The sequence below is a fragment of the Onychostoma macrolepis genome, chromosome 20 (genome assembly GCF_012432095.1).
Source record: "Onychostoma macrolepis isolate SWU-2019 chromosome 20, ASM1243209v1, whole genome shotgun sequence".
NCBI lineage: Eukaryota > Metazoa > Chordata > Actinopteri > Cypriniformes > Cyprinidae > Onychostoma > Onychostoma macrolepis.
The window spans coordinates 32,265,393-32,291,784 of NC_081174.1; the positions used below are offsets into that span (position 1 = coordinate 32,265,393).

The 26,392-nt window shown below is 36.3% G+C and overlaps 2 protein-coding genes across 2 annotated transcripts in view; both read right to left on the reverse strand.

The window, feature by feature from the left end:
* Positions 1 to 20,060, reverse strand: part of LOC131526639 (serine-rich adhesin for platelets-like) — a 43,971-nt gene extending 23,911 nt beyond the window's left edge. The window contains exons 1-26 of the mRNA XM_058754985.1: positions 19,953 to 20,060; positions 19,545 to 19,691; positions 19,156 to 19,302; positions 18,838 to 18,984; positions 18,594 to 18,740; positions 18,233 to 18,379; positions 17,836 to 17,982; positions 17,585 to 17,731; positions 17,146 to 17,292; positions 16,803 to 16,949; positions 16,279 to 16,425; positions 15,119 to 15,265; positions 14,543 to 14,689; positions 14,203 to 14,349; positions 13,045 to 13,191; positions 12,139 to 12,285; positions 10,982 to 11,128; positions 10,080 to 10,226; positions 8,917 to 9,063; positions 8,347 to 8,427; positions 4,846 to 4,992; positions 4,225 to 4,278; positions 2,796 to 3,386; positions 2,446 to 2,481; positions 2,221 to 2,262; positions 1,970 to 1,987 (exon numbers count right to left, since the gene is read on the reverse strand). Coding sequence (XP_058610968.1) covers positions 1,970 to 1,987; positions 2,221 to 2,262; positions 2,446 to 2,481; positions 2,796 to 3,386; positions 4,225 to 4,278; positions 4,846 to 4,992; positions 8,347 to 8,427; positions 8,917 to 9,063; positions 10,080 to 10,226; positions 10,982 to 11,128; positions 12,139 to 12,285; positions 13,045 to 13,191; positions 14,203 to 14,349; positions 14,543 to 14,689; positions 15,119 to 15,265; positions 16,279 to 16,425; positions 16,803 to 16,949; positions 17,146 to 17,292; positions 17,585 to 17,731; positions 17,836 to 17,982; positions 18,233 to 18,379; positions 18,594 to 18,740; positions 18,838 to 18,984; positions 19,156 to 19,302; positions 19,545 to 19,605 — 3,529 coding nt within the window. The 5' untranslated portion in view covers positions 19,606 to 19,691; positions 19,953 to 20,060. The remainder of the gene's footprint in view (positions 1 to 1,969; positions 1,988 to 2,220; positions 2,263 to 2,445; positions 2,482 to 2,795; positions 3,387 to 4,224; positions 4,279 to 4,845; positions 4,993 to 8,346; positions 8,428 to 8,916; positions 9,064 to 10,079; positions 10,227 to 10,981; positions 11,129 to 12,138; positions 12,286 to 13,044; positions 13,192 to 14,202; positions 14,350 to 14,542; positions 14,690 to 15,118; positions 15,266 to 16,278; positions 16,426 to 16,802; positions 16,950 to 17,145; positions 17,293 to 17,584; positions 17,732 to 17,835; positions 17,983 to 18,232; positions 18,380 to 18,593; positions 18,741 to 18,837; positions 18,985 to 19,155; positions 19,303 to 19,544; positions 19,692 to 19,952) is intronic.
* Positions 20,061 to 23,554: 3,494 nt separating this feature from the next.
* On the reverse strand, positions 23,555 to 25,094 carry LOC131526719 (adhesion G protein-coupled receptor E1-like). Its single transcript, XM_058755141.1, has 5 exons — positions 25,000 to 25,094; positions 24,625 to 24,771; positions 24,240 to 24,386; positions 23,896 to 24,041; positions 23,555 to 23,684 (listed from the first exon to the last, which is right to left on the reverse strand). Exons 1-4 carry the CDS (start codon positions 25,058 to 25,060, stop codon positions 23,917 to 23,919), a joined length of 480 nt encoding a protein of 159 aa, XP_058611124.1. The 5' UTR covers positions 25,061 to 25,094; the 3' UTR covers positions 23,555 to 23,684; positions 23,896 to 23,916.
* Between the last annotated feature and the right edge of the window lie 1,298 nt (positions 25,095 to 26,392).

A 26,392-nucleotide genomic window follows, 5' to 3' on the forward strand; every position in this document is an offset into this window, starting at 1 on the left:
TAAGAATTTAAAATGGGGGAAAAAATCATTATGAAATAAATGTTTTTCTCTAATACACATTGGCCACAATTAACAACACCCTTTTATTCAATACTTTTTGAAACCTCCATCTGCCAGTTTAACAGCTCAAAATGTTCTCCTATAATGCCTGATGAGGTTAGAGAACATCTGACAAGAGATCAGAGACCATTCCTTCATCCAGAATCACTCCAGACCCTTTAGATTCACAGCTCCATGTTGGTGCTTCTTCTTTTCAGTTCACCCCACTCATTTTCTATATGGTTCAGGTCAGAGGACTGGAATGGCCATAGCAGAAGCTTGGTTTTGTGCTCAGTGACCCATTTTTGTGTTGTTTTTGAGGTTTGTGTTTGGATTATTGTATGGTTGAAAGATCCAAACATGGCCCATTATAAGATTTCTAACAGTCAGTCACTTATTGATTATTTATCTGTTGGTATTTGATAGAATCCATGATGCCATGTGTCTAAACAAGATGTTCAGGACCTCCAGCAGAAATATAGGGCCACAACATCAAAAATACAGCAGTATATTTCATTGTACACATATTGTACTTTTTATCCCTGTGTTCACCAAACTCATCTTGAGTGTTTGCTGCTAAAAAGCTCATTTTTTAGTTTCATCTGACCATAGAAGCCAGTCCCATTTGAAGTTCCAGCCGTGTCTGATAACTGAATATGCTGAAGTTTGTTTTTGGATGAGCTAGGAGAATTTTTCTTGAAACCCTCCCAAACAACATGTGGTGATGTAGGTGCTGTTTGCCAATTTTTTTTTCAAGGTTTTCTGACCCCGAGACTCAACTATTTTCTGCAATTCTCCAGCTGTGGTCCTTGGAGAGTCTTTAGCCACTCAAACTCTCCTTCTCACCGTGCATTAGGATGATATAGACACACGACTCTTCCAGGCTGTTTCGTAACATTTTGTGTTGATTGGAAATTCTTAATTATTGCCCTGATGGTGGAAATGGGAATTTTCACTGCTCTAGCTCTTTTCTTAAAGCCACTTCACATCAGAAATATATTCTTTGGCTTTTCTTATTGTGATGGATGATTAAGGGAATTTGGGCTTTGTTTTCCCTCCTATTTATATTTCTGTGAAACAGGAAGCCATGGCTGGATAATTTCATGTTCATAATCACCCTGGAGTGCTCAAAATTGTGAATATGAATGGGAATATACAGAGATATTTATAGAGATATTTTACTCATAAGAATTTCTAGGGGTGCCAACAATTGTGTCCAACGTGTATTTGAGAAAAACATTTATTTCATAATGATATTTCCCCCATTTTAAATTCTTATTATCCAATGAAAGGTTAGATTTTTGTGAATTTTTAAAATAAAAGAACAAAAGGTCAATAGTGTCATTCTACAGCTCAAGTCAGTTGAGTATTGATTCAGTTCAGTTGCATAACTACGTAAAATTCATCAGTCATATATACTGTAAATACAGTGTATATGTGCATATGCATGTACAGTATGTGCGAGTGCTATGACAAACCCCTGCTCCACTGTACTCTGAACAAGCAAAAGACACACGAGAGTAGTGTTTTACATTTTTAACATCTGTGTGTAGTTTGGTGTGTATGTGGCTAATTATTTTATGTTTGTGTGCAGAGTTACTATGCGAAAATACAATTTTTTGAAGATTTAAAACCATTTTCAAAGAAGTGTTTTTGCAAAATGTGTGTGACATTTTGTATATTGTGTGTGTGTTTTGTGCTTTTGCGTGTAGAATTTGAGAAATGGAGCCATAGTTTCAAAAACTGTAAGCATTTTGAAAAATGATTTGTTTGTGGCTAAATTCTGTGTTATATTAGTTCTTCACCTCATTAATGTAAATGGGACTGACATCAGAATCTATCATTCTAATAACTGTATAAAGGTTATATTGTATATGTGTTGTCATCAAATACATTTTCTGGTATATCAGGTTTTTTAAACAGTACATACCAGCTTCTGTTGGTGGTACTGCAGAGAAAAAAAGAACCATATTAAACTTTATAACTTTTAAAATGTAATATTTATTTAAGGCAATTTATTTATTAAAAAGATGACATTAACAATCAAATTATAAAAATTACTTATTTTAAGCAGTTAAAGGTGCACAAAGTAATTAAATATTTATGTTTTGCTACCTATATTTTTGTCCTATTAAATAAAACATTTTTCTGGTATATCAGGTTTTTTTAAACAGTACATACCTATTGCAGGTGCAGGTGTTGCTACAGCTGCTGTTGGTGGTACTACAGAAAAAAATGCAATTTATTTATTAAAAAAGACATTAACAATCAAATTATAAAAATTACTTATTTTAAGCAGTTAAAGGTGCACAAAGTAATTAAATATTTATGTTTTGCTACCTATATTTTTGTCCTATTAAATAAAACATTTTTCTGGTATATCAGGTTTTTTGAAACAGTACATACCTATTGCAGGTGTTGTTACAGCTGCTGTTGGTGGTACTACAGAAAAAAATGCAATTTATTTATTAAAAAAGACATTAACAATCAAATTATAAAAATTACTTGTAATTAAATATTTATATTTTGTTACCTATATTTTGTCCCCTTAAATAAACACATTTTGTGGTATATAATTTTGTGGTATATAATTTCCTGTGGCTCAGTGGTAGAGCATTGCATTAGAAGCGCAAAAGGTCGTGGGTTTAATTCCCAGGGAACACACATACTGATAAAAAAAATGTATAGCCTGAATGCACTGTAAGTCGCTTTGGATAAATAGCCCCAATAAATACTTTTTTTTTAACAGTACATACGTGTTATGGTTGTAACTGCTTTTGTAGTTATAGTAGGTATTGTAGTTGTAGTGGTTGTTGGAGAAGTTGTTGTAGTTGTATTGGTTGTTGTAGCTGTAGTGGTTGTTGGAGAAGGTGTTGTAGTTGTAGTGGTTGTTGGAGAAGGTGTTGTAGTTGTATTGGTTGTTGTAGTTGTAGTAGTTGTTGGAGAAGGTGTTGTAGTTGTATTGGTTGTTGTAGCTGTAGTGGTTGTTGGAGAAGGTGTTGGAGTGGTTGTTGGAGTAGGTGTTGTAGTTGTATTGGTTGTTGTAGCTGTAGTGGTTGTTGGAGAAGGTGTTGTAGTTGTATTGGTTGTTGTAGCTGTAGTGGTTGTTGGAGAAGGTGTTGTAGTTGTATTGGTTGTTGTAGCTGTAGTGGTTGTTGGAGAAGGTGTTGTAGTTGTATTGGTTGTTGTAGCTGTAGTGGTTGTTGGAGAAGGTGTTGTAGTTGTATTGGTTGTTGTAGCTGTAGTGGTTGTTGGAGAAGGTGTTGTAGTTGTATTGGTTGTTGTAGTTGTATTGGTTGTTGTAGCTATAGTGGTTGTTGTAGACAGTGTAGTAGGTGTTGGTGGTGCTGGTGGCAATGAAAACAAAACTGATCAAATCAATCAAAATAAAAAAGAAAAGAATGGTTCCACTATGTGAATACTTAACATTAGTATCACAATGGTTTTAAATGTAATCAAGACTTTGTTTATTGCAGTGAATTCATCCAAACAAGAGCAATTGTAACTTCCAATTTGTGCAGGCAGAAATGCAGATGGATTGAACAGATATTCATCTAGCAGAAAATCTAAATGATTAAAAAATATTATTATTTAAAAAAAAATAATAATAATTTTGATGTATGCAAACACCAAAAATTAAAAAGACATCTGATATCTCTTAACATCACAAGGTATAAGCAGAAAAAAGTAGTGTCTTGGTCGTATAATTGCTTTTTTCCTAAACACGGCAGCAATAAATCCATTAATGTCTGTATTTATATAACTTCTTGAATTGTATGACGCCAACCATCAAATGTATCTTAAATAAATAAATAAATACATTATTACATAATACATAAAGTTACACAAGTTAATAATGAATTACGCATTTCTCTAACTGACATATGTGATTTGAAAAACATGCACTGCTCTTCCTTGACAAAAAAATACTCCACACAGCAGAGTGGGCTAAATACTATATGAAAACAAAAATAAAAAATACAATACTAAAAAATTGTTTTCACATTCTTTTAAAAATATAACACTGTCTGCAGCTAAATTCTGTGTTAAATTAGTAATTCACTTCATTACTGTATGTGGGACTGATATCAAAATTTTCAGTTGTAATAATTGTTAAAAAGGCTATATAAGTTTCTTGTCATCAAATACATTTTGTGGTATATCAGTTTTTTAAACAGAGTATACCTGTTGTTGTTGTTGTTGTAAGTGTAGGTGTAGGTACAAATGTTGCTGGTGGTACTGCAGAAAAAAAAGAACCAAATTAACTTATCATTTTTAAAAGTAATATTTAAATTTATATCTTAAAAATATGACACTAACAGTAAAAAGCTGTTGTAATTGTAGTAGGTGTTGTTACAGCTGTTAGTGGTATTGCAGGAAAAAAAATTAAAACAAAAGATTAAAAGAAATAAACAAATAATGTTTTATCATTTCAAAATGTAATAGTTATAACTATAAAATGCAATTTATTTCTTAAACAGATGACACCAAAATCAAACTTTAAAAATTACTCAATATTAAAGGGATTAATTGTAATTAAATGTTTATAAATTGCTACCTATATTTTGCCACTCTGAAGCCTTTAGTGTTTATGTAATGTGATGATTTATGTGATGCAAAACAAAACAAGTTAATGATGTTTGGGCAAAGCCAGAGTTTCAGGTAAATCTGTCTGAAGTTTGTGTTATCAACTTGTAAAATCAATACAAAGATGGTCAAAAAGGAGGACGGAACCAACCCTGTTTTTAATGGTTACTGGTCATTGGTCATTGACACAGTAAACACAAATCTGAATATAGAATGTACCTGTACATGTGTTATTGATGCTGGTGGGGAGACTTAAGTTTGTTGCAGTGAATCCACCTTGACATGAGCAACTGTAACTTCCCTGTTCATTTGTGCAGTTGGCATTTGGACCACATACAGATGAACTGAACAGACATTCATTTATATCTGTAGGGAATAACAAAATTTTTTACAATAAGCTTTCGCTGTTCTCATTCGCTGCGTCCCAAGCAAGCTTTGGGACATACTACTTCATCATAATTAGGTCTTAAACAAACTAATCTGTTGCTTAGTTACATGCATCCTGTCATAGTTTAAACTGCCCTGTCAATCATCTTGTCACACATCCAAATTATTTACATTTTGTTTAATTTCATTTCCTATCATATTGGAGAGAAGTGAAGAGGCACGTTAATCTGCCAGTTACGTTTTCTTTCTCTCCTCGTGTGTTTGAATAATAACAGTTTTAAAAGTTAATGACCAAACGTATGTTTATAAAAGTTCACAATGTTGCTGCAGATGACATCTAATGTGGATAACATTAAATAAATGTTTTCATCAGGTTAGATATAGATTATCACTCAAACCCTTTTTCTACCTGTTCGACAGTCTCGAATATTTATAGTCTGCCATATTTATAGTTTTTTTTTTTTCTTTTCACTTTTTATTTGTGTTTGTAGTTCTAATCGAATACTTGTCCAACATGCAATGGGTTGTGGGAAATATTTCCCATTAGAGTGTGCACAGATCTGCACTTTTCTAACGGAAATAGTCAACTATCTGGGTACCTTTGGAATACTCATTTCAACATACTATGATTTGGGACATAATAATTCTAATTTCAAATACTATTTAAGACGGATGGTATGCAAATCAGGATGCAGCAATTATGTTTTTGTTTCCAAACAATGGTGCGTTTGTGTCAGCAGAGTGGCAGCTGTTTACCACTATTGCTAGGTAATGACTATGCAGGAGAAGGTGGAGAAATGATTAAGCAACGTTGCTTGCTTCACTTTTGTAATTTTAATTTTGAAAAACTGGTTTTGCTGCCATCACAGAATGATGGTTCAAAAGAACACAGGAGTCAATTTCTGCTGAAGGCAAGTGGAAATAAGATATAAATTCTATCTGTTTGCAGTTTATCAGTTATGATTGCCTCTCATTCATCATTTTCTTTGTCAAGTTTTCATACTATGAGCAATAGCTGTCAATCATACCTGTGCATGTGTTATTGCTGTTTATAGGGAGGTTTGGGTCTGTTACATTATATCCACTCTTGCACAAGCAATTGTGACTCCCAACAGTGTTGCTGCAGATTGAGTTTGGACCACAGACATCTGGTATCTTAAAGGAAAACGCCACCGTTTTTCCATATTCCAATATGTTCTTCCCTCAACTTAGATGAGTTGATACGTACCTCTCCTGTCTCAGTGCGTGTACTCAATCGCTCTAGTGCACGGCGTAACTATGCTAGCATTTAGCTTAGCACGATTCATTCCTTAGGATCCAAACAGGGATGAATTTAGAAGCCACCAAACACTTCCATGTTTTCCCTATTTAAAGACGGTTACATGCCACGTTTTATTTTGTGTCACCATACTTACTCGTGTAACTACTCATGTAACCGTCTCTAAATAGGGAAAACATAGAAGTGTTTGGTGGCTTCTAAATGTCGAGCCATATGGACACCTAGCCCAGTAAAGGGGCTGACTGGAGACCCGGGCAAGCTAACACCGATACTGGGCCTGGCGTTAGACTGCTCTGCCCAGCCTGACCACCGGGGGTGCTGGAGGAAGTCCACCAGGGTTCTCCATCCGGGGAACATTACTGGAGGAGGTAATAGGTGCTCACATCCTCAACGCAGAGACTGTAAAATCTTGCGAAGGTGTTCGGTGTCGCCCAGCCCGCAGCTCTACAGATGTCTGCCAGAGAGGCGCCGTGCGCCAACGCATAGGAGATGGCGACTCTCTATGTGGAGTGAGCCCTCATCCCCAGGGGGCACGGCTCGCCTTGGGATTGGTACGCCAAGGCAATGGCATCCACTATCCAGTGGGCCAGCCTCTGCTTGGAGACAGCCTTCCCTTTCTGCTGACCTTCGTAGCAGACAAGGAGCTGCTCAAAGCTTCTGAAGCTCCAGGTGCAGTCAACGTATATGCACAGCGCTCTTACGGGACACAGCAATGCCAAGGCTGGATCTGCCGCCTCCGAGGGCAGTGCTTGGCTTGCAGGTTCACCAACTGATAACGAAAGGGAACCTTGGGCACGTATCCAGGCCGGGGTCTCTGGACAATGTGCGAGTAGGCCGGCCCGAACACAAGGCACTCTTCGCTCACCGAAAATGCTTGGAGGTCATGATCCTCTTGATGGAAATGAGCGCGGTCAGGAGCGGTGTCTCAGCAGACAGAAATTTTAGCTTGACTGACTGCAGCGGCTCAATGGGACCCCTCTGCAGTCCAGCCAGGACAATAGAGAGATCCCAGGAGGGCACCAGGGGTGGCATAGGAGGACGCAACCTCCTGGCACCACTCAGGAACCTCATGATGAGATTGTGCTTTCTCAGGGACCGGCTGTCCACTGAGGTGGACTCTAGAGGAGAAGATGGCGGGCGAGTTGTGACATGCGACGTGATCGTAGACTGTGTAACCTGTGCTGAAGTGGTCCCATATGAAGCAATCCGAGCAGCGAGACTGCGGCTACGGATGCTATATGCCCCAGGAGCCTCTGAAAGTGTTTCAATGGTACCACCATCCTGCCTATGAAGGAACTCAGGCAGTTCAGCACGGACTGGGCACGCTCGATACTGAAAAAGAGATTCTCTGCACGAAGGAGAGCTTGCTCTTTTCTCAGTTGACCTGAAGCCCCAACTCTGTGTCAACATCTTGAACGGGAGCTTGTGAAGGGCCCAATACAAGACTCGCGAATCCAGGATTGGCCAAAGGCCACCGCCTTTCTTGGGTACGATGAAGTAAGGGCTGTAAAACTCCTGCCTCGTCTCGGCTGGAGGGACCAGCTTGATTGCATCCTTTGCCTGGAGGACAGCAATCCCCTCACGTAAGACCGGGGCATCTCGATCTGCCTCCAAAGTTTCGAGAATGCCGCTGAACTTGGGAGGTCGCCTGGCCAACTGAATCATATAGCCGAGTCGGATTGTGTGAATGAGCCAGCGGGACGGGTTGGGGAAATCAGGAAATCTCTGTCGCCTATTTATACCCGTATGCACGGGGAGTGGCTCAGGTATGCAGAATCCACTAGTCAATATTCATTGGCGTTTCCTCTTAAAGTCAGAGATGACTGGGGCTCCCAAGTGAATCCTCTAATGTCGTCACGACATAGCTCGTAGTGACCGACAGATAGGGAACAGTTTGTGTCACTCATACATTTGTGAAGGTCAACTCATTCTTTGACATCTTTACAACAGAATGGTTCATTTACAAAAATGAAATCCTAAGTAAAAAATCACATCAATAAACTCTAAGTAATAATTTATGGTTAAAGTACACACAAATCTAAATATAAATGTACCTCTACATGTGTTATTGATGCTGATGTGGAGACTTGAGTTTGTTGCAGTGAATCCATCCAGACATGAGCAATTGTAACTTCCTTTTCATTTGTGCAGTTGGCATTTGGGCCACATACAGATGAACTGAACAGACATTCATTTATATCTGTAGGGACGAACACAATATTTTTATAATAAGCAATTATTTAAAACTGTTTAATTTTATGGAATTATAACAGTAGGACTCCGGCTCACACACTGATGGTGAGTCAAAACATTTTTGAATATCTAACATGAAATAATTGATAGTGAACGGTTACAGTTGACAGAAGATTAAGGCAATACAAACAGTGACAGTAAGACAGTAAGAGCTTCAGCTGTCACTGCTTCACTTTTGTAATTTTAATTTTGAAAACTGGTTTTGCTTCCAGAATGACGGTTCAAAAGAACACAGGACTCAATTTCTTCTGAAGGCAGGTGGAAATAACATATAAATTCTATCTGCTTGCAGTGTATCAGTTATGATAGCCTCTCATTCATCATTTTCTTTGTCATGTTTTCATACTATGAGGAATAGCTGTCAATCATACCTTCACATGTGTTATTGCTGTTTATAGGGGTGTTTGCGTCTGTGACATTATATCCACTCTTGCACGAGCAATTGTGACTCCCAACAGTGTTGTTGCAGATTGAGTTTGGACCACAGACACCTGGTATCTTAACACATTCATCTACATCTATATTAAAAGGAAGTTACAGAAAAATAACAGTTTGTGTCACTCATACATTTGTGAAGGTCAAGTCATTCTTTGACATCTTTACAACAGAATGCTACATTTACAAAAATGAAATCCAAAGTCAAAATCACATCAATAAATTCTAGCTCATTATTCATGGTTAACGTACACACAAATCTAAATCTAAATCTATCTGCTTGCAGTGTATCAGTTATGCTTGTCAGAGAAGTGAGTGAAAACACATATACAAGGTTTGACCTATCCATACATCATCAGTAGCAACATCATTGGAATGAATAGCAACAACAAAACGTAGCGTTAGCGTTAGCGTAGCGTTAGTTCTGACAGGTCACGTTAGTCAAGCTCGCATCAGCTGACTCTCAGCTTATCCCCATCTACCTATAGGAATATGACACCTATCTAAGCATCCATATATGAGGTCCGTCAGTATTATCAGCAGTTTTCACATTGCTCAATAGCTAATTACCCTCCTCCTTCCCCAACTCCTCCTCTGTCAGTCAGGATCCAGCCTTCTGATTCTCTTTTGAATCAGACTAATTTTAAAATGTGTATATAAACTTACTGAACTTTAACATATCTGCAATACTTTTGTTGGATCTGTTCTGTTTACCCTGGGGGGTTATTGCTGCTCTCCCTGCTCTCATACATGCTAGGCTGCATGGATGCGCAGGGAGTTCTTGCCCAGAACAGAACCATACCGCCAATGCAAACTGTATGCTAATTGTCAATCATCTTTGACGATAGTGGTCCTGACAGAATTGGAACTGACAAAGATTAACATTTTTAAATGCAAAAGACCAGAAAACCAAGATTTTGAGATTTACTGCAACTGTATACAACAGACCTCCAAAATAAAACATTTTGAGCAGAAATTAGTAATGTTACTGATGACACTGTATTAAACAGAAACAAACTAACAAAAATGTGTTTCATGCCTGTCATTCCTCAGTTTCTTTGTCATGTATTTGTACTATGAGCAATAGCTGAAATCTTACCTTCACATGTGTTATTGCTGTTTATAGGGAGGTTTGCGTCTGTTACATTATATCCACTCTTGCACGAGCAATTGTGACTCCCAACAGTGTTGTTGCAGATTGAGTTTGGACCACAGACATCTGGTATCTTAACACATTCATTCACATCTATATTAAAAGGAATTTGCAGGAAAAAATAAAAGTTTGTGCCATTCATATGTGAAGGTCAACTCATATTTTGACATATTTACAACAGAATGCTTCATTTTACAAAAATGAAATCCTAAGTAAAAATCACATCAATAAACTCTAACTAATAATTTATGGTTAAAGTACACCCAAATCTAAATATAAATGTACCTCTACATGTGTTATTAATACTGATGGAGAGACTTGAGTTTGTTGCAGTGAATCCATCAAGACATGAGCAATTGTAACTTCCTATTTCATTTGTGCAGTTGGCATTTGGGCCACATACAGATGAACTGAACGGACATTCATTTATATCTGTAGGGACGAACACAATATTTTTATAATAAGCAATTATTAAAAACAGTTTAATTTTATGGAATTATAACAGTAGGACTCGGCTCTCACACACTGATGGTGAGTCAAAACATTTTGAATATCTAACATGAAATAATTGATAGTGAACGGTTACAGTTGACAGAAGATTAAGGCAATACAAACAGTGACAGTAAGACAGTAAGAGCTTCAGCTGTCACTGCTTCACTTTTGTAATTTTAATTTTGAAAAACTGGTTTTGCTTCCAGAATGATGTTTCAAAAGAACACAGGACTCAATTTCTGCTGAAGGCAGGTGGAAATAAGATATCTGCTTTCAGTGTATCAGTTATGATAGCCTCTCATTCATCATTTTCTTTGTCATGTTTTCATACTATGAGGAATAGCTGTCAATCATACCTTCACATGTGTTATTGCTGTTTATAGGGATGTTTGCGTCTGTGACATTATATCCACTCTTGCACGAGCAATTGTGACTCCCAACAGTGTTGTTGCAGATTGAGTTTGGACCACAGACACCTGGTATCTTAACACATTCATCTACATCTATATTAAAAGGAAGTTACAGGAAAAATAACAGTTTGTGTCACTCATACATTTGTGAAGGTCAAGTCATTCTTTGACATCTTTACAACAGAATGGTACATTTACAAAAATGAAATCCAAAGTCAAAATCACATCAATAAATTCTAGCTCATTATTCATGGTTAACGTACACACAAATCTAAATCAAAATCTATCTGCTTGCAGTGTATCAGTTATGCTTGTCAGAGAAGTGAGTGAAAAAACACATATACAAGGTTTGACCTATCCATACATCATCAGTAGCAACATCATTGGAATGAATAGCAACAACAAAACGTAGCGTTAGCGTTAGCGTAGCGTTAGTTCTGACAGGTCACGTTAGTCAAGCTCGCATCAGCTGACTCTCAGCTTATCCCCATCTACCTATAGGAATATAACACCTATCTAAGCATCCATATATGAGGTCCGTCAGTATTATCAGCAGTTTTCACATTGCTCAATAGCTAATTACCCTCCTCCTTCCCCAACTCCTCCTCTGTCAGTCAGGATCCAGCCTTCTGATTCTCTTTTGAATCAGACTAATTTTAAAATGTGTATATAAACTTACTGAACTTTAACATATCTGCAATACTTTTGTTGGTTCTGTTCTGTTTACCCTGGGGGTTATTGCTGCTCTCCTGCTCTCATACATGCTAGGCTGCATGGATGCGCAGGAGTTCTTGCCCAGAACAGAACCATACCGCCAATGCAAACTGTATGCTAATTGTCAATCATCTTTGACGATAGTGGTCCTGACAGAATTGGAACTGACAAAGATCAACATTTTTAAATGCAAAAGACCAGAAAACCAAGATTTTGAGATTTACTGCAACTGTATACAACAGACCTCCACAATAAAACATTTTGAGTAGAAATTAGTAATGTTACTGATGACACTGTATGAAACAAACTAACAAAAATGTGTTTCATGCCTGTCATTCCTCAGTTTCTTTGTCATGTATTTGTACTATGAGCAATAGCTGAAATCTTACCTTCACATGTGTTATTGCTGTTTATAGCGAGGTTTGCGTCTGTTACATTATATCCACTCTTGCACGAGCAATTGTGACTCCCAACAGTGTTGTTGCAGATTGAGTTTGGACCACAGACATCTGGTATCTTAACACATTCATCCACATCTATATTAAAAGGAATTTGCAGGAAAAAAATTAAAGTTTGTGCCATTCATATGTGAAGGTCAACTCATATTTTGAGATATTTACAACAGAATGGGATTTCATTTTACAAAAATGAAATCCTAAGTAAAAATCACATCAATAAACTCTAACTAATAATTTATGGTTAAAGTACACCCAAATCTAAATATAAATGTACCTCTACATGTGTTATTGATGCTGATGTGGAGACTTGAGTTTGTTGCAGTGAATCCATCCAGACATGAGCAATTGTAACTTCCTATTTCATTTGTGCAGTTGGCATTTGGGCCACATACAGATGAACTGAACGGACATTCATTTATATCTGTAGGGACGAACACAATATTTTTATAATAAGCAATTATTAAAAACAGTTTAATTTTATGGAATTATAACAGTAGGACTCGGCTCTCACACACTGATGGTGAGTCAAAACATTTTGAATATCTAACATGAAATAATTGATAGTGAACGGTTACAGTTGACAGAAGATTAAGGCAATACAAACAGTGACAGTAAGACAGTAAGAGCTTCAGCTGTCACTGCTTCACTTTTGTAATTTTAATTTTGAAAAACTGGTTTTGCTTCCAGAATGATGTTTCAAAAGAACACAGGACTCAATTTCTGCTGAAGGCAGGTGGAAATAAGATATCTGCTTTCAGTGTATCAGTTATGATAGCCTCTCATTCATCATTTTCTTTGTCATGTTTTCATACTATGAGGAATAGCTGTCAATCATACCTTCACATGTGTTATTGCTGTTTATAGGGATGTTTGCGTCTGTGACATTATATCCACTCTTGCACGAGCAATTGTGACTCCCAACAGTGTTGTTGCAGATTGAGTTTGGACCACAGACACCTGGTATCTTAACACATTCATCTACATCTATATTAAAAGGAAGTTACAGGAAAAATAACAGTTTGTGTCACTCATACATTTGTGAAGGTCAAGTCATTCTTTGACATCTTTACAACAGAATGGTACATTTACAAAAATGAAATCCAAAGTCAAAATCACATCAATAAATTCTAGCTCATTATTCATGGTTAACGTACACACAAATCTAAATCAAAATCTATCTGCTTGCAGTGTATCAGTTATGCTTGTCAGAGAAGTGAGTGAAAACACATATACAAGGTTTGACCTATCCATACATCATCAGTAGCAACATCATTGGAATGAATAGCAACAACAAAACGTAGCGTTAGCGTTAGCGTAGCGTTAGTTCTGACAGGTCACGTTAGTCAAGCTCGCATCAGCTGACTCTCAGCTTATCCCCATCTACCTATAGGAATATAACACCTATCTAAGCATCCATATATGAGGTCCGTCAGTATTATCAGCAGTTTTCACATTGCTCAATAGCTAATTACCCTCCTCCTTCCCCAACTCCTCCTCTGTCAGTCAGGATCCAGCCTTCTGATTCTCTTTTGAATCAGACTAATTTTAAAATGTGTATATAAACTTACTGAACTTTAACATATCTGCAATACTTTTGTTGGTTCTGTTCTGTTTACCCTGGGGGGTTATTGCTGCTCTCCCTGCTCTCATACATGCTAGGCTGCATGGATGCGCAGGGAGTTCTTGCCCAGAACAGAACCATACCGCCAATGCAAACTGTATGCTAATTGTCAATCATCTTTGACGATAGTGGTCCTGACAGAATTGGAACTGACAAAGATCAACATTTTTAAATGCAAAAGACCAGAAAACCAAGATTTTGAGATTTACTGCAACTGTATACAACAGACCTCCACAATAAAACATTTTGAGTAGAAATTAGTAATGTTACTGATGACACTGTATGAAACAAACTAACAAAAATGTGTTTCATGCCTGTCATTCCTCAGTTTCTTTGTCATGTATTTGTACTATGAGCAATAGCTGAAATCTTACCTTCACATGTGTTATTGCTGTTTATAGCGAGGTTTGCGTCTGTTACATTATATCCACTCTTGCACGAGCAATTGTGACTCCCAACAGTGTTGTTGCAGATTGAGTTTGGACCACAGACATCTGGTATCTTAACACATTCATCCACATCTATATTAAAAGGAATTTGCAGGAAAAAATTAAAGTTTGTGCCATTCATATGTGAAGGTCAACTCATATTTTGAGATATTTACAACAGAATGGGATTTCATTTTACAAAATGAAATCCTAAGTAAAATCACATCAATAAACTCTAACTAATAATTTATGGTTAAAGTACACCCAAATCTAAATATAAATGTACCTCTACATGTGTTATTGATGCTGATGTGGAGACTTGAGTTTGTTGCAGTGAATCCATCCAGACATGAGCAATTGTAACTTCCCTTTTCATTTGTGCAGTTGGCATTTGGGCCACATACAGATGAACTGAACAGACATTCATTTATATCTGTAGGGACGAACACAATATTTTTATAATAAGCAATTATTTAAAAACAGTTTAATTTTATGGAATTATAACAGTAGGACTCCGGCTCTCACACACTGATGGTGAGTCAAAACATTTTTGAATATCTAACATGAAATAATTGATAGTGAACGGTTACAGTTGACAGAAGATTAAGGCAATACAAACAGTGACAGTAAGACAGTAAAGAGCTTCAGCTGTCACTGCTTCACTTTTGTAATTTTAATTTTGAAAAACTGGTTTTGCTTCCAGAATGATGGTTCAAAAGAACACAGGACTCAATTTCTTCTGAAGGCAGGTGGAAATAAGATATAAATTCTATCTGCTTGCAGTGTATCAGTTATGATAGCCTCTCATTCATCATTTTCTTTGTCATGTTTTCATACTATGAGGAATAGCTGTCAATCATACCTTCACATGTGTTATTGCTGTTTATAGGGGTGTTTGCGTCTGTGACATTATATCCACTCTTGCACGAGCAATTGTGACTCCCAACAGTGTTGTTGCAGATTGAGTTTGGACCACAGACACCTGGTATCTTAACACATTCATCTACATCTATATTAAAAGGAAGTTACAGGAAAAATAACAGTTTGTGTCACTCATACATTTGTGAAGGTCAAGTCATTCTTTGACATCTTTACAACAGAATGCTACATTTACAAAAATGAAATCCAAAGTCAAAATCACATCAATAAATTCTAGCTCATTATTCATGGTTAACGTACACACAAATCTAAATCTAAATCTATCTGCTTGCAGTGTATCAGTTATGCTTGTCAGAGAAGTGAGTGAAAAAACACATATACAAGGTTTGACCTATCCATACATCATTAGTAGCAACATCATTGGAATGAATAGCAACAACAAAACGTAGCGTTAGCGTAGCGTTAGTTCTGACAGGTCATGTTAGTCAAGCTCGCATCAGCTGACTCTCAGCTGATCCCCATCTACCTATAGGAATATGACACCTATCTAAGCATCCATATATGAGGTCCGTCAGTATTATCAGCAGTTTTCACATTGCTCAATAGCTAATTACCCTCCTCCTTCCCCAACTCCTCCTCTGTCAGTCAGGATCCAGCCTTCTGATTCTCTTTTGAATCAGACTAATTTTAAAATGTGTATATAAACTTACTGAACTTTAACATATCTGCAATACTTTTGTTGGTTCTGTTCTGTTTACCCTGGGGGGTTATTGCTGCTCTCCCTGCTCTCATACATGCTAGGCTGCATGGATGCGCAGGGAGTTCTTGCCCAGAACAGAACCATACCGCCAATGCAAACTGTATGCTAATTGTCAATCATCTTTGACGATAGTGGTCCTGACAGAATTGGAACTGACAAAGATCAACATTTTTAAATGCAAAAGACCAGAAAACCAAGATTTGGAGATTTATTGCAACTGTATACAACAGACCTCCAAAATAAAACATTTTGAGCAGAAATTAGTAATGTTACTGATGACACTGTATTAAACAGAAACAAACTAACAAAAATGTGTTTCATGCCTGTCATTCCTCAGTTTCTTTGTCATGTATTTGTACTATGAGCAATAGCTGAAATCTTACCTTCACATGTGTTATTGCTGTTTATAGGGAGGTTTGTGTCTGTTACATTATATCCACTCTTGCACAAGCAATTGTGACTCCCAACAGTGTTGTTGCAAATTGAGTTTGGACCACAGATGTCTGATATCTCAACACATTCATCCACATCTATATTAAATGAAAGTTACAGGAAAAATACACTCATATGTGAAGGTCAATTCGTTTTTTGACATCTTCACAATAGACTACTTAATTTACAAAAATTAAATACATTTCCATATATCTATGGAAAGAAAATAAAAATAAGTAAATATTAAAATAAGTAACTATCAAAAGAAATTATGCAGTTAAAATTATAACAGCACAAGAAACTTTCACTGTAACTGTAACATTGAGAGTTCACCCCACACACTGATGGTGAGTCAAGACACTAATTAATATTTTAAATAAAATAATTGCAAAAGTGAAAGGGTACAGTTGAAGCCTTAAGATTCAGGCAGTACAAACAATAACAAACTGTTCAGAGCTTCAGCTGTCAATCATACCTTCACATGTGTTATTGCTGTTTATAGGGAGGTTTGCGTCTGTGACATTATATCCCCTCATACACGAGCAATTGTGACTCCCAACAGTGTTGTTGCAGATTGAGTTTGGACCACAGACGTCTGATATCTCAACACATTCATCCACATCTATATATAAAAAAAGTTACAGGAAAAAGAAGAGTTTGTGTCACTCATTCATATGTGAAGGTCGACTCAATCTTTGACATCTTTTCAACAGTACGCTTGATTTGCAAAAATGAAATCCAAAGTATAATAACACATTGATAAATTCTACCTAATTATTAAAGGTAATAGTAAACACAAATGTAAATATATAATGTACCTCTACATGTGTTATTGACGCTGATGGTGAGACTTGAATTGTTGGCAGTGAATCCACCCACACATGAGCAATTGTAACTTCCCATTACATTTGTGCAGTTGGAATTTGGACCACAAACAGATGAACTGAACACACATTCATTTATATCTACAAAAACAATATATATATATTTGAAAAAGCGATTACTTACACTTCTAAAAACAAGAAATACAAGAAATATATCTATACAAGGAGTACACAAATTAGGTTGAAATGTCAACATTTCCAATAATAATAACAATTATTATTATTATTTTCTGGATTCTGAAATGTTATATTCTGAATGAGAAAAATCAGCAAAATAGTGATGAAATAAATAAATTAGTAAATTATGCAAAAACCAAAAGTTGAAAATGACTTTCAAACTGTGATACAGAATATCATATAAACAAAAACTGACCAGTGCATGGGTTGCCTTGACTAATAGCTGTATTTCCATCACTGACATTATATCCATCCCAACAAAAGCATGAGAAGCTTCCGTTGTAATTGTAACAGTGAGAGTTTGGCCCACACACTGATACTGAGTCAAGACATTCATGAATATCTGAAATACAATTAAATTTGATAAACTGAAAAGTTATAGTTGAAGGGAGATTCATGCAGAACAAACAGTAACAAACTGTACATTGTTTCAGCTGTCAATCATACCTTTGCATGTGTTATTGCTGTTTATAGGGAGGTTTGGGTATGTTACATTATATCCACTCATGCACGAGCAATTGTGACTCCCAACAGTGTTGTTGCAGATTGAGTTTGGACCACAGACACCTGATATCTCAACACATTCATCCACATCTATATTAAAAGACGTTACAGGGAAAAGAACAGGGTCACACATTCATATGTGAAGGTCAACTCACACTTTGAACATCCGTATAATTCAATGCTCCATTTACAATCTTATGTCTAAAGTAGGAAAAGTAACATTGAAACTTCATAATGTTGGCATTAAAAACATAATTGTTATTTTGTTTAATAAAACTGATTGGACTAATGTTGTGTAAAAACATCTAGTTTTTTATTTATTTAGCTGAACATACAGTACCTCTACATGTGTTATTGATGCTGATGTGGAGACTTGAGTTTGTTGCAGTGAATCCATCCAAACATGAGCAATTGTAACTTCCCTTTGCATTTGTGCAGTTGGCATTTGGACCACAAACAGATGCATTGAACAGACATTCATTTATATCTATGAAAAAAAATATTAAAGTGATCATTTAGTGATCAACAGTTTTCATTAACACAAACACCTAAATATATGAAAGACATTTGTTATCTCATGACAGTCAACTGCCTATATAAAGAGAATATATTTTAAAGCACAACTGCTCATCTTTTTGAGTAGTTTCCAATAAATAGTACCTGAAAATCATGACTGAGAACATTACGCAGAGCAAACTTACCAATGCACGGATTACTTTTGGAAACATCTTTATTTGCATCTGAGACGTTATATCCTTCCCAACAAACGCATGAGAAGCTTCCGTTGTAATTGTAACAGTGAGAGTTCGGTCCACACACTGATACTGAATCAAGACATTCATGAATATCTGAAATAAAATAATTGATAAACGGACAGGTTACCGTTGACAGAAAATTAAGGCAGTATAAACAGTTACTGTTCAAAACCTTAGCTGTCAATCATACCTTTACATGTGTTATTGCTGTTTATAGGGAGGTTTGGGTCCGTTACATTATATCCACTCATGCACGAGCAATTGTGACTCCCAACAGTGTTGTTGCAGATTGAGTTTGGACCACAGACGTCTGGTATCTCAACACATTCATCCACATCTTATGGGGAAAAGAACAGTTTGGGTGACTCATACATATGTAAATAAATGAGAATAATGAGAATGATAATGCTTGATTTACAAAAATGACAACCAAAACAAAAATTTCATGGATAAACTCTAGGTTATTATTCATGGTTAGAGTAAACACAAATCCAAATATAAAATGTACCTCTACATGTGTTATTAATACTGATGGATAGACTTGAGTTTGTTGCAGTGAATCCATCCAGACATGAGCAATTGTAACTTCCCATTTCATTTGTGCAGTTGGAATCTGGACCACATACAGATGGACTGAACAGACATTCATCTATATCTAGAGAGGGAAAAACAAATGCATTCATGCAAAAGATGCAAAAGACCAGAAAACAAGATTTTGAGATTTATTGCAACTCTATACAACAGACCTCCACAATAAAACATTTTGAGCAGAAATTAGTAATGTTACTGATGACACTGTATTAAACAGAAACAAACTAACAAAAATGTATTTCATGCCTGTCATTCCTCAGTTTCTTTGTCATGTATTTGTACTATGAGCAATAGCTGAAATCTTACCTTCACATGTGTTATTGCTGTTTATAGGGAGGTTTGGGTCTGTTACATTATATCCACTCATGCACGAGCAATTGTAACTCCCAACAGTGTTGTTGCAGATTGAGTTTGGACCACAGACGTCTGGTATCTCAACACATTCATCCACATCTTATGGGGAAAAGAACAGTTTGGGTGACTCATACATATGTAAATAAATCTCAACACATTCATCCACATCTATATTAAAAGGAATTTGCAGGAAAAAATAAAAGTTTGTGCCATTCATATGTGAAGGTCAACTCATACTTTGACATATGTACAACAGAATGCTTCATTTTACAAAAATGAAATCCTAAGTAAAAATCACATCAATAAACTCTAACTAATAATTTATGGTTAAAGTACACCCAAATCTAAATATAAATGTACCTCTACATGTGTTATTAATACTGATGGAGAGACTTGAGTTTGTTGCAGTGAATCCATCAAGACATGAGCAATTGTAACTTCCTATTTCATTTGTGCAGTTGGCATTTGGGCCACATACAGATGAACTGAACAGACATTCATTTATATCTGTAGGGACGAACACAATATTTTTATAATAAGCAATTATTTAAAAACAGTTTAATTTTATGGAATTATAACAGTAGGACTCCGGCTCTCACACACTGATGGTGAGTCAAAACATTTTTGAATATCTAACATGAAATAATTGATAGTGAACGGTTACAGTTGACAGAAGATTAAGGCAATACAAACAGTGACAGTAAGACAGTAAGAGCTTCAGCTGTCACTGCTTCACTTTTGTAATTTTAATTTTGAAAAACTGGTTTTGCTTCCAGAATGATGTTTCAAAAGAACACAGGACTCAATTTCTGCTGAAGGCAGGTGGAAATAAGATATCTGCTTGCAGTGTATCAGTTATGATAGCCTCTCATTCATCATTTTCTTTGTCATGTTTTCATACTATGAGGAATAGCTGTCAATCATACCTTCACATGTGTTATTGCTGTTTATAGGAGGTTTGAGTCTGTTACATTATATCCACTCTTGCACGAGCAATTGTGACTCCCAACAGTGTTGTTGCAGATTGAGTTTGGACCACAGACACCTGGTATCTTAACACATTCATCCACATCTATATTAAAAGGAAGTTACAGGAAAATAACAGTTTGTGTCACTCATACATTTGTGAAGGTCAAGTCATTCTTTGACATCTTTACAACAGAATGGTACATTTACAAAATGAAATCCAAAGTCAAAATCACATCAATAAATTCTAGCTCATTATTCATGGTTAACGTACACACAAATCTAAATCAAAATCTATCTGCTTGCAGTGTATCAGTTATGCTTGTCAGAGAAGTGAGTGAAAACACATATACAAGGTTTGACCTATCCATACATCATCAGTAGCAACATCATTGGAATGAATAGCAACAACAAAACGTAGCGTTAGCGTTAGCGTAGCGTTAGTTCTGACAGGTCACGTTAGTCAAGCTCGCATCAGCTGACTCTCAGCTTATCCCCATCTACCTATAGGAATATAACACCTATCTAAGCATCCATATATGAGGTCCGTCAGTATTATCAGCAGTTTTCACATTGCTCAATAGCCACTCTCCCCAACTCCTCCTCTGTCAGTCAGGATCCAGCCTTCTGATTCTCTTTTGAATCAGACTAATTTTAAAATGTGTATATAAACTTACTGAACTTTAACATATCTGCAATACTTTTGTTGGTTCTGTTCTGTTTACATTATTGTTGCTCTCCTGCTCTCACATGCTAGGCTGCATGGATGCGAGAGTTCCCAGAACAGAACCATACCGCCAATGCAAACTGTGCTAATTGTCAATCATCTTTGATTTATAGTGGTCCTGACAGAATTGGAACTGACAAAGATCAACATTTTAAATGCAAAAGACCAGAAAACCAAGATTTTGAGATTTACTGCAACTGTATACAACAGACCTCCACACAAAACATTTTGAGAAATTAGTAATGTTACTGATGACACTGTATGAAACAAACTAACAAAAATGTGTTTCATGCCTGTCATTCCTCAGTTTCTTGTCATGTATTTGTACTATGAGCAATAGCTGAAATCTTACCTTCACATGTGTTATTGCTGTTTATAGGAGGTTTGAGTCTGTTACATTATATCCACTCTTGCACGAGCAATTGTGACTCCCAACAGTGTTGTTGCAGATTGAGTTTGGACCACAGATGTGTGGTATCTCAACACATTCATCCACATCTATTTAAAAAAAAGTTAAGTTATATATATATATATATACAGTCAGGTCCATAAATATTGGGACATCGACACAATTCTAACATTTTGACTCTATACACCACCACAATGGATTTCAAATGAAACGAACAAGATGTGCTTTAACTGCAGACTGTCAGCTTTAATGTCAGCTTTGAGGGTATTTACATCCAAATCAGGTGAACGGTGTAGGAATTACAACAGTTTGCATATGTGCCTCCCACTTGTTAAGGGACCAAAAGTAATGGGACAGAATAATAAATCATAAATCAAACTTTCACTTTTAATACTTGGTTGCAAATCCTTTGCAGTCAATTACAGCCTGAAGTCTGGAGCATAGACATCACCAGACGCTGGGTTTCATCCCTGGTGATGCTCTGCCAGGCCTCTACTGCAACCGTCTTCAGTTCCTGCTTGTTCTTGGGGCATTTTCCTTCAGTTTTGTCTTCAGCAAGTGAAATGCATGCTCAATCAGATTCAGGTCAGGTGATTGACTTGGCCATTGCATAACAGTCCACTTCTTTCCTTCAAAAACTCTTTGGTTGCTTTTGCAGTATGATTTGGGTCATTGTCCATCTGCACTGTGAAGCGCCGTCAATGAGTTCTGAAGCATTTGGCTGAATATGAGCAGATAATATTGCCCGAAACACTTCAGAATTCATCCTGCTGCTTTTGTCAGCAGTCACATCATCAATAAATACAAGAGAACCAGTTCCACTGGCAGCCATACATGCCCACGCCATGACACTACCACCACCATGCTTCACTGATGAGGTGGTATGCTTAGGATCATGAGCAGTTCCTTTCCTTCTCCATACTCTTCTCTTCCCATCACTCTGGTACAAGTTGATCTGTCCATAGGATGTTGTTCCAGAACTGTGAAGGCTTTTTTAGATGTCGTTTGGCAAACTCTAATCTGGCCTTCCTCACCAATGGTTTACATCTTGTGATGAACCCTCTGTATTCACTCTGGTGAAGTCTTCTCTTGATTGTTGACTTTGACACACATACACCCACCTCCTGGAGAGTGTTCTTGATCTGGCCAACTGTTGTGAAGGGTGTTTTCCTCACCAGGGAAAGAATTCTTCGGTCATCCACCACAGTTGTTTTCCGTGGTCTTCCGGGTCTTTTGGTGTTGCTGAGCTCACCGGTGCGTTCCTTCTTTTTAAGAATGTTCCAAACAGTTGTTTTGGCCACGCCTAATGTTTTTGCTATCTCTCTGATAGGTTTGTTTTGTTTTTTCAGCCTAATGATGGCTTGCTTCACTGATAGTGACAGCTCTTTGGATCTCATCTTGACAGTTGACAGCAACAGATTCCAAATGCAAATAGCACACTTGAAATTAAGTCTGGACCTTTTATCTGCTCATTGTAATTGGGATAATGAGGGAATAACACACACCTGGCCATGGAACAGCTGAGAAGCCAATTGTCCCATTACTTTTGGTCCCTTAACAAGTGGGAGGCACATATGCAAACTGTTGTAATTCCTACACCGTTCACCTGATTTGGCTCAAATTAAAGCTGACAGTCTGCAGTTAAAGCACTTCTTGTTCGTTTCATTTGAAATCCATTGTGGTGGTGTATAGAGCCAAAAATGTTAGAATTGTGTCGATGTCCCAATATTTATGGACCTGACTGTATATATTTATACTGTATATATATATATATATATATATATATAAAACTTAATTATTTAAAAACTGCAGTATTTAAGATCTGATTATATAAAGAATGTACCTCTGCATGTGTTATCAGTACTGATGGGGAGACTTGAGTTTGTCGCAGTGAATCCATAAAAACATGAGCAATTATAACTTCCCATTACATTCATGCAGATGGAATTTGGACCACATACAGATGGACTGAACAAACATTCATCTGCATCTATGGAAAAAAGATATTACAATTAGCAATTATTTTTAGAAGGTTTAATTTCAGAAGGTTTAATTTCAGAGAGTTCGGCCCACACACTGATGGTGAGTCAAGATAAATATTTGAAATAAAATAACTGGTAAAGTGAAAGGTTACAGTTGATGGAGGATTCGAGCAGTACAAATAATAACAAACTGTTCAGAGCTTCAGCTGTCAATCATACCTTTGCATGTGTTATTGCTGTTTATAGGAGGTTTTGATCTGTTACATTATATCCACTCATGCACAAGCAATTGTAACTCCCAACAGTGTTGTTGCAGATTGAGTTTGGACCACAGATGTCTGACATCTCAACACATTCACCCACATCTATATTAAAAGAAAGTTACGAAGAAAAGAACAGTTTGCATCACTCATACGGTACATATGTGAAGGTCAACTCAATATTTGGCATCTTTACAACAGAATGATACATTTATAAAAATTATAATAAAAAACATAAATTCAGATAAATGCTAACTAATTATTCAAGGTTAGAGTAAAAACAAATCTTTATATAAAATGTACCTGTACATGTGTTATTTATGCTGATGGGGAGACTTGAGTTTGTTACAGTGAATCCATCCAGACACGAGCAATTGTAACTTCCCATTTCATTTGAGCAGTTGGAATCTGGACCACATACAGATGGACTGAGCAGACATTCATTTATATCTAGAGAGGGAAAAAATGAATGTTTTTATACATACAAATTTAAATACCTAAAAGTAAACATAAAAGACAAATGATATCTCATTCATTCTCATTCATCTACATCTATACAAAGAGTATACAAAAAGTATTGTAAAAGTATAGCAACTTTTTTTAAACACAAAAGACCAGAAAAATAAGATTTTTAAACCATTCAGAAAAAATTCAGACTTAAATTTGCAAGTCCAAATTGCACCTGTACCTCTACATGTGTTATTGATGCTGATGGGGAGACTTGAGTTTGTTGCAGTGAATCCATCCAGACATGAGCAATTATAACTTCCTATTTCATTTGTGCAGTTGGAATCTGGACCACATACAGATGGACTGAACAGACATTCATCTATATCTATGGTGAAAAATATGATTAAAATAAGAATTTATTTAAAAATACATTTCATGCAATTACAATTACAAACAGAGCACAAAAGGCAGGTGTTGGATTACACACTGACGGTGAGTCATACTGTAAATATCTGAAATAAAATAATTAGTAAAGTGAAAGGTTACAGCTGAAAGAAGATTCAGGCAGCACAAATAATAACAAACTGTTCAGAGCTTCAGCTGTCAGTCATACCTTCACAGGTGTTATTTTTGTTTATAGCGAGGTTTGGATCTGTGACATTATATCCACTCATGCACGAGCAATTGTGACTCCCAACAGTGTTGTTGCAGATTGAGTTTGGACCACAGACGTCTGATATCTCAACACATTCATCCACATCTATATTAAAAGGAAGTTACAGGAAAAAGAAGAATTTGGATCATATGTGAAGATAAAAAAAATGTCCGAAGTAAGAAAAATTGAAACTACGATGTTGTGTAACATTACAATTTAAGAAAAAATATATAAATAAGAATTAAACAAAAAGTGCCTGCAAATAAGAATTAATTTATGCAAAACCATAGCAAAGATAATGTCTTGTAACTTCCTGCATGGTGCCATCAAAAACAAATTTCCTAGTTTTTCTAGAGAACTATGTTGAAGAATAGAAATGTAATAAGTGACTCTAGAAGGCTTCTTTGAAGACGATACCAGCTAGTTTTGGTAAGGATCATAGGTAAAGCAGTGGGGCAAAAAAAAACTTTACAAGAAACTGTTTGAAATGGCAGAAATGTCAAGTAAGGTAAATCATGAAAAATTAATGATTGTAGTATTCTACAGGTCTGAGATTAATTAAATTAGAATTGAACAAAAATAAAATGTGAAGAGTTTGCCAGCTAATTTCTTCCCTTAAAATTTATGGCAAAGTAGCAAAAAAAATAAAACCCTTCCAAAACTTCTAACTTCTAATTCAAGGTTAGAGAACAAAGATCTGACTTAAGAATTTACCTCTACATGTGTTATTGATACTGATAGTAAGATTTAAATCGGTTTCAATGAATCCATCCAAACATGAGCAACTGTAACTTCCCATTTCATTTGTGCAGTTGGAATCTGGACCACAAACAGATGGACTGAACAGACATTCATTTATATCTATGGAAGGAACAAATAAACAAATTAGAAGCATATTTAGTTTTTACAGATTAAAAATTAGGCGAAGATCTGAAAAGAAAGAAATCTGGTATCTAAAGACATGTATACACATAGAATACACAAGAAGGAGGAAAATGAATTATTTGTTGGGTGAAGTTACACCTCGAGCAGGAACAGCTAAAGCTCACATTCACACAAACTGTAAAGACAAAGCAGCTCTGTACACTCAATCTAATGAGATAAAATCTGAAAACAAAACCAGTTAATAACACTTACCCTGACATGAGTTGTTGCGGCTCACAGGACTGTCTTTATTGGAGATATTAAATCCACGCCAGCATGAACACATGTGACTCCCAATGATATTAATACAATCTGAGTATTGACCACACACTGACACTGCATCTTTACATTCGTTGATGTCTGCAAACAAGAGTGAGAAGGTATTCCATAAATCTTGGTTTCCAAGCAGCATGTCAAGTGTCACCAA

Excerpts from the sequence above, each read along its gene's own strand:
- LOC131526719 (XM_058755141.1), bottom strand. The coding sequence starts at position 25,060 with ATGAGTGGATATAATGTCACAGATCCAAACCTCGCTATAAACAAAAAT. Across the intron at positions 24,387-24,624 it reads CATCAATAACACATGTAGAG|ATATAAATGAATGTCTGCTC; the intron begins GTACAGGTGCAA and ends TTCCCTCTCTAG. Across the intron at positions 24,042-24,239 it reads CATAAATAACACATGTACAG|ATGTGGGTGAATGTGTTGAG; the intron begins GTACATTTTATA and ends CTTTTAATATAG.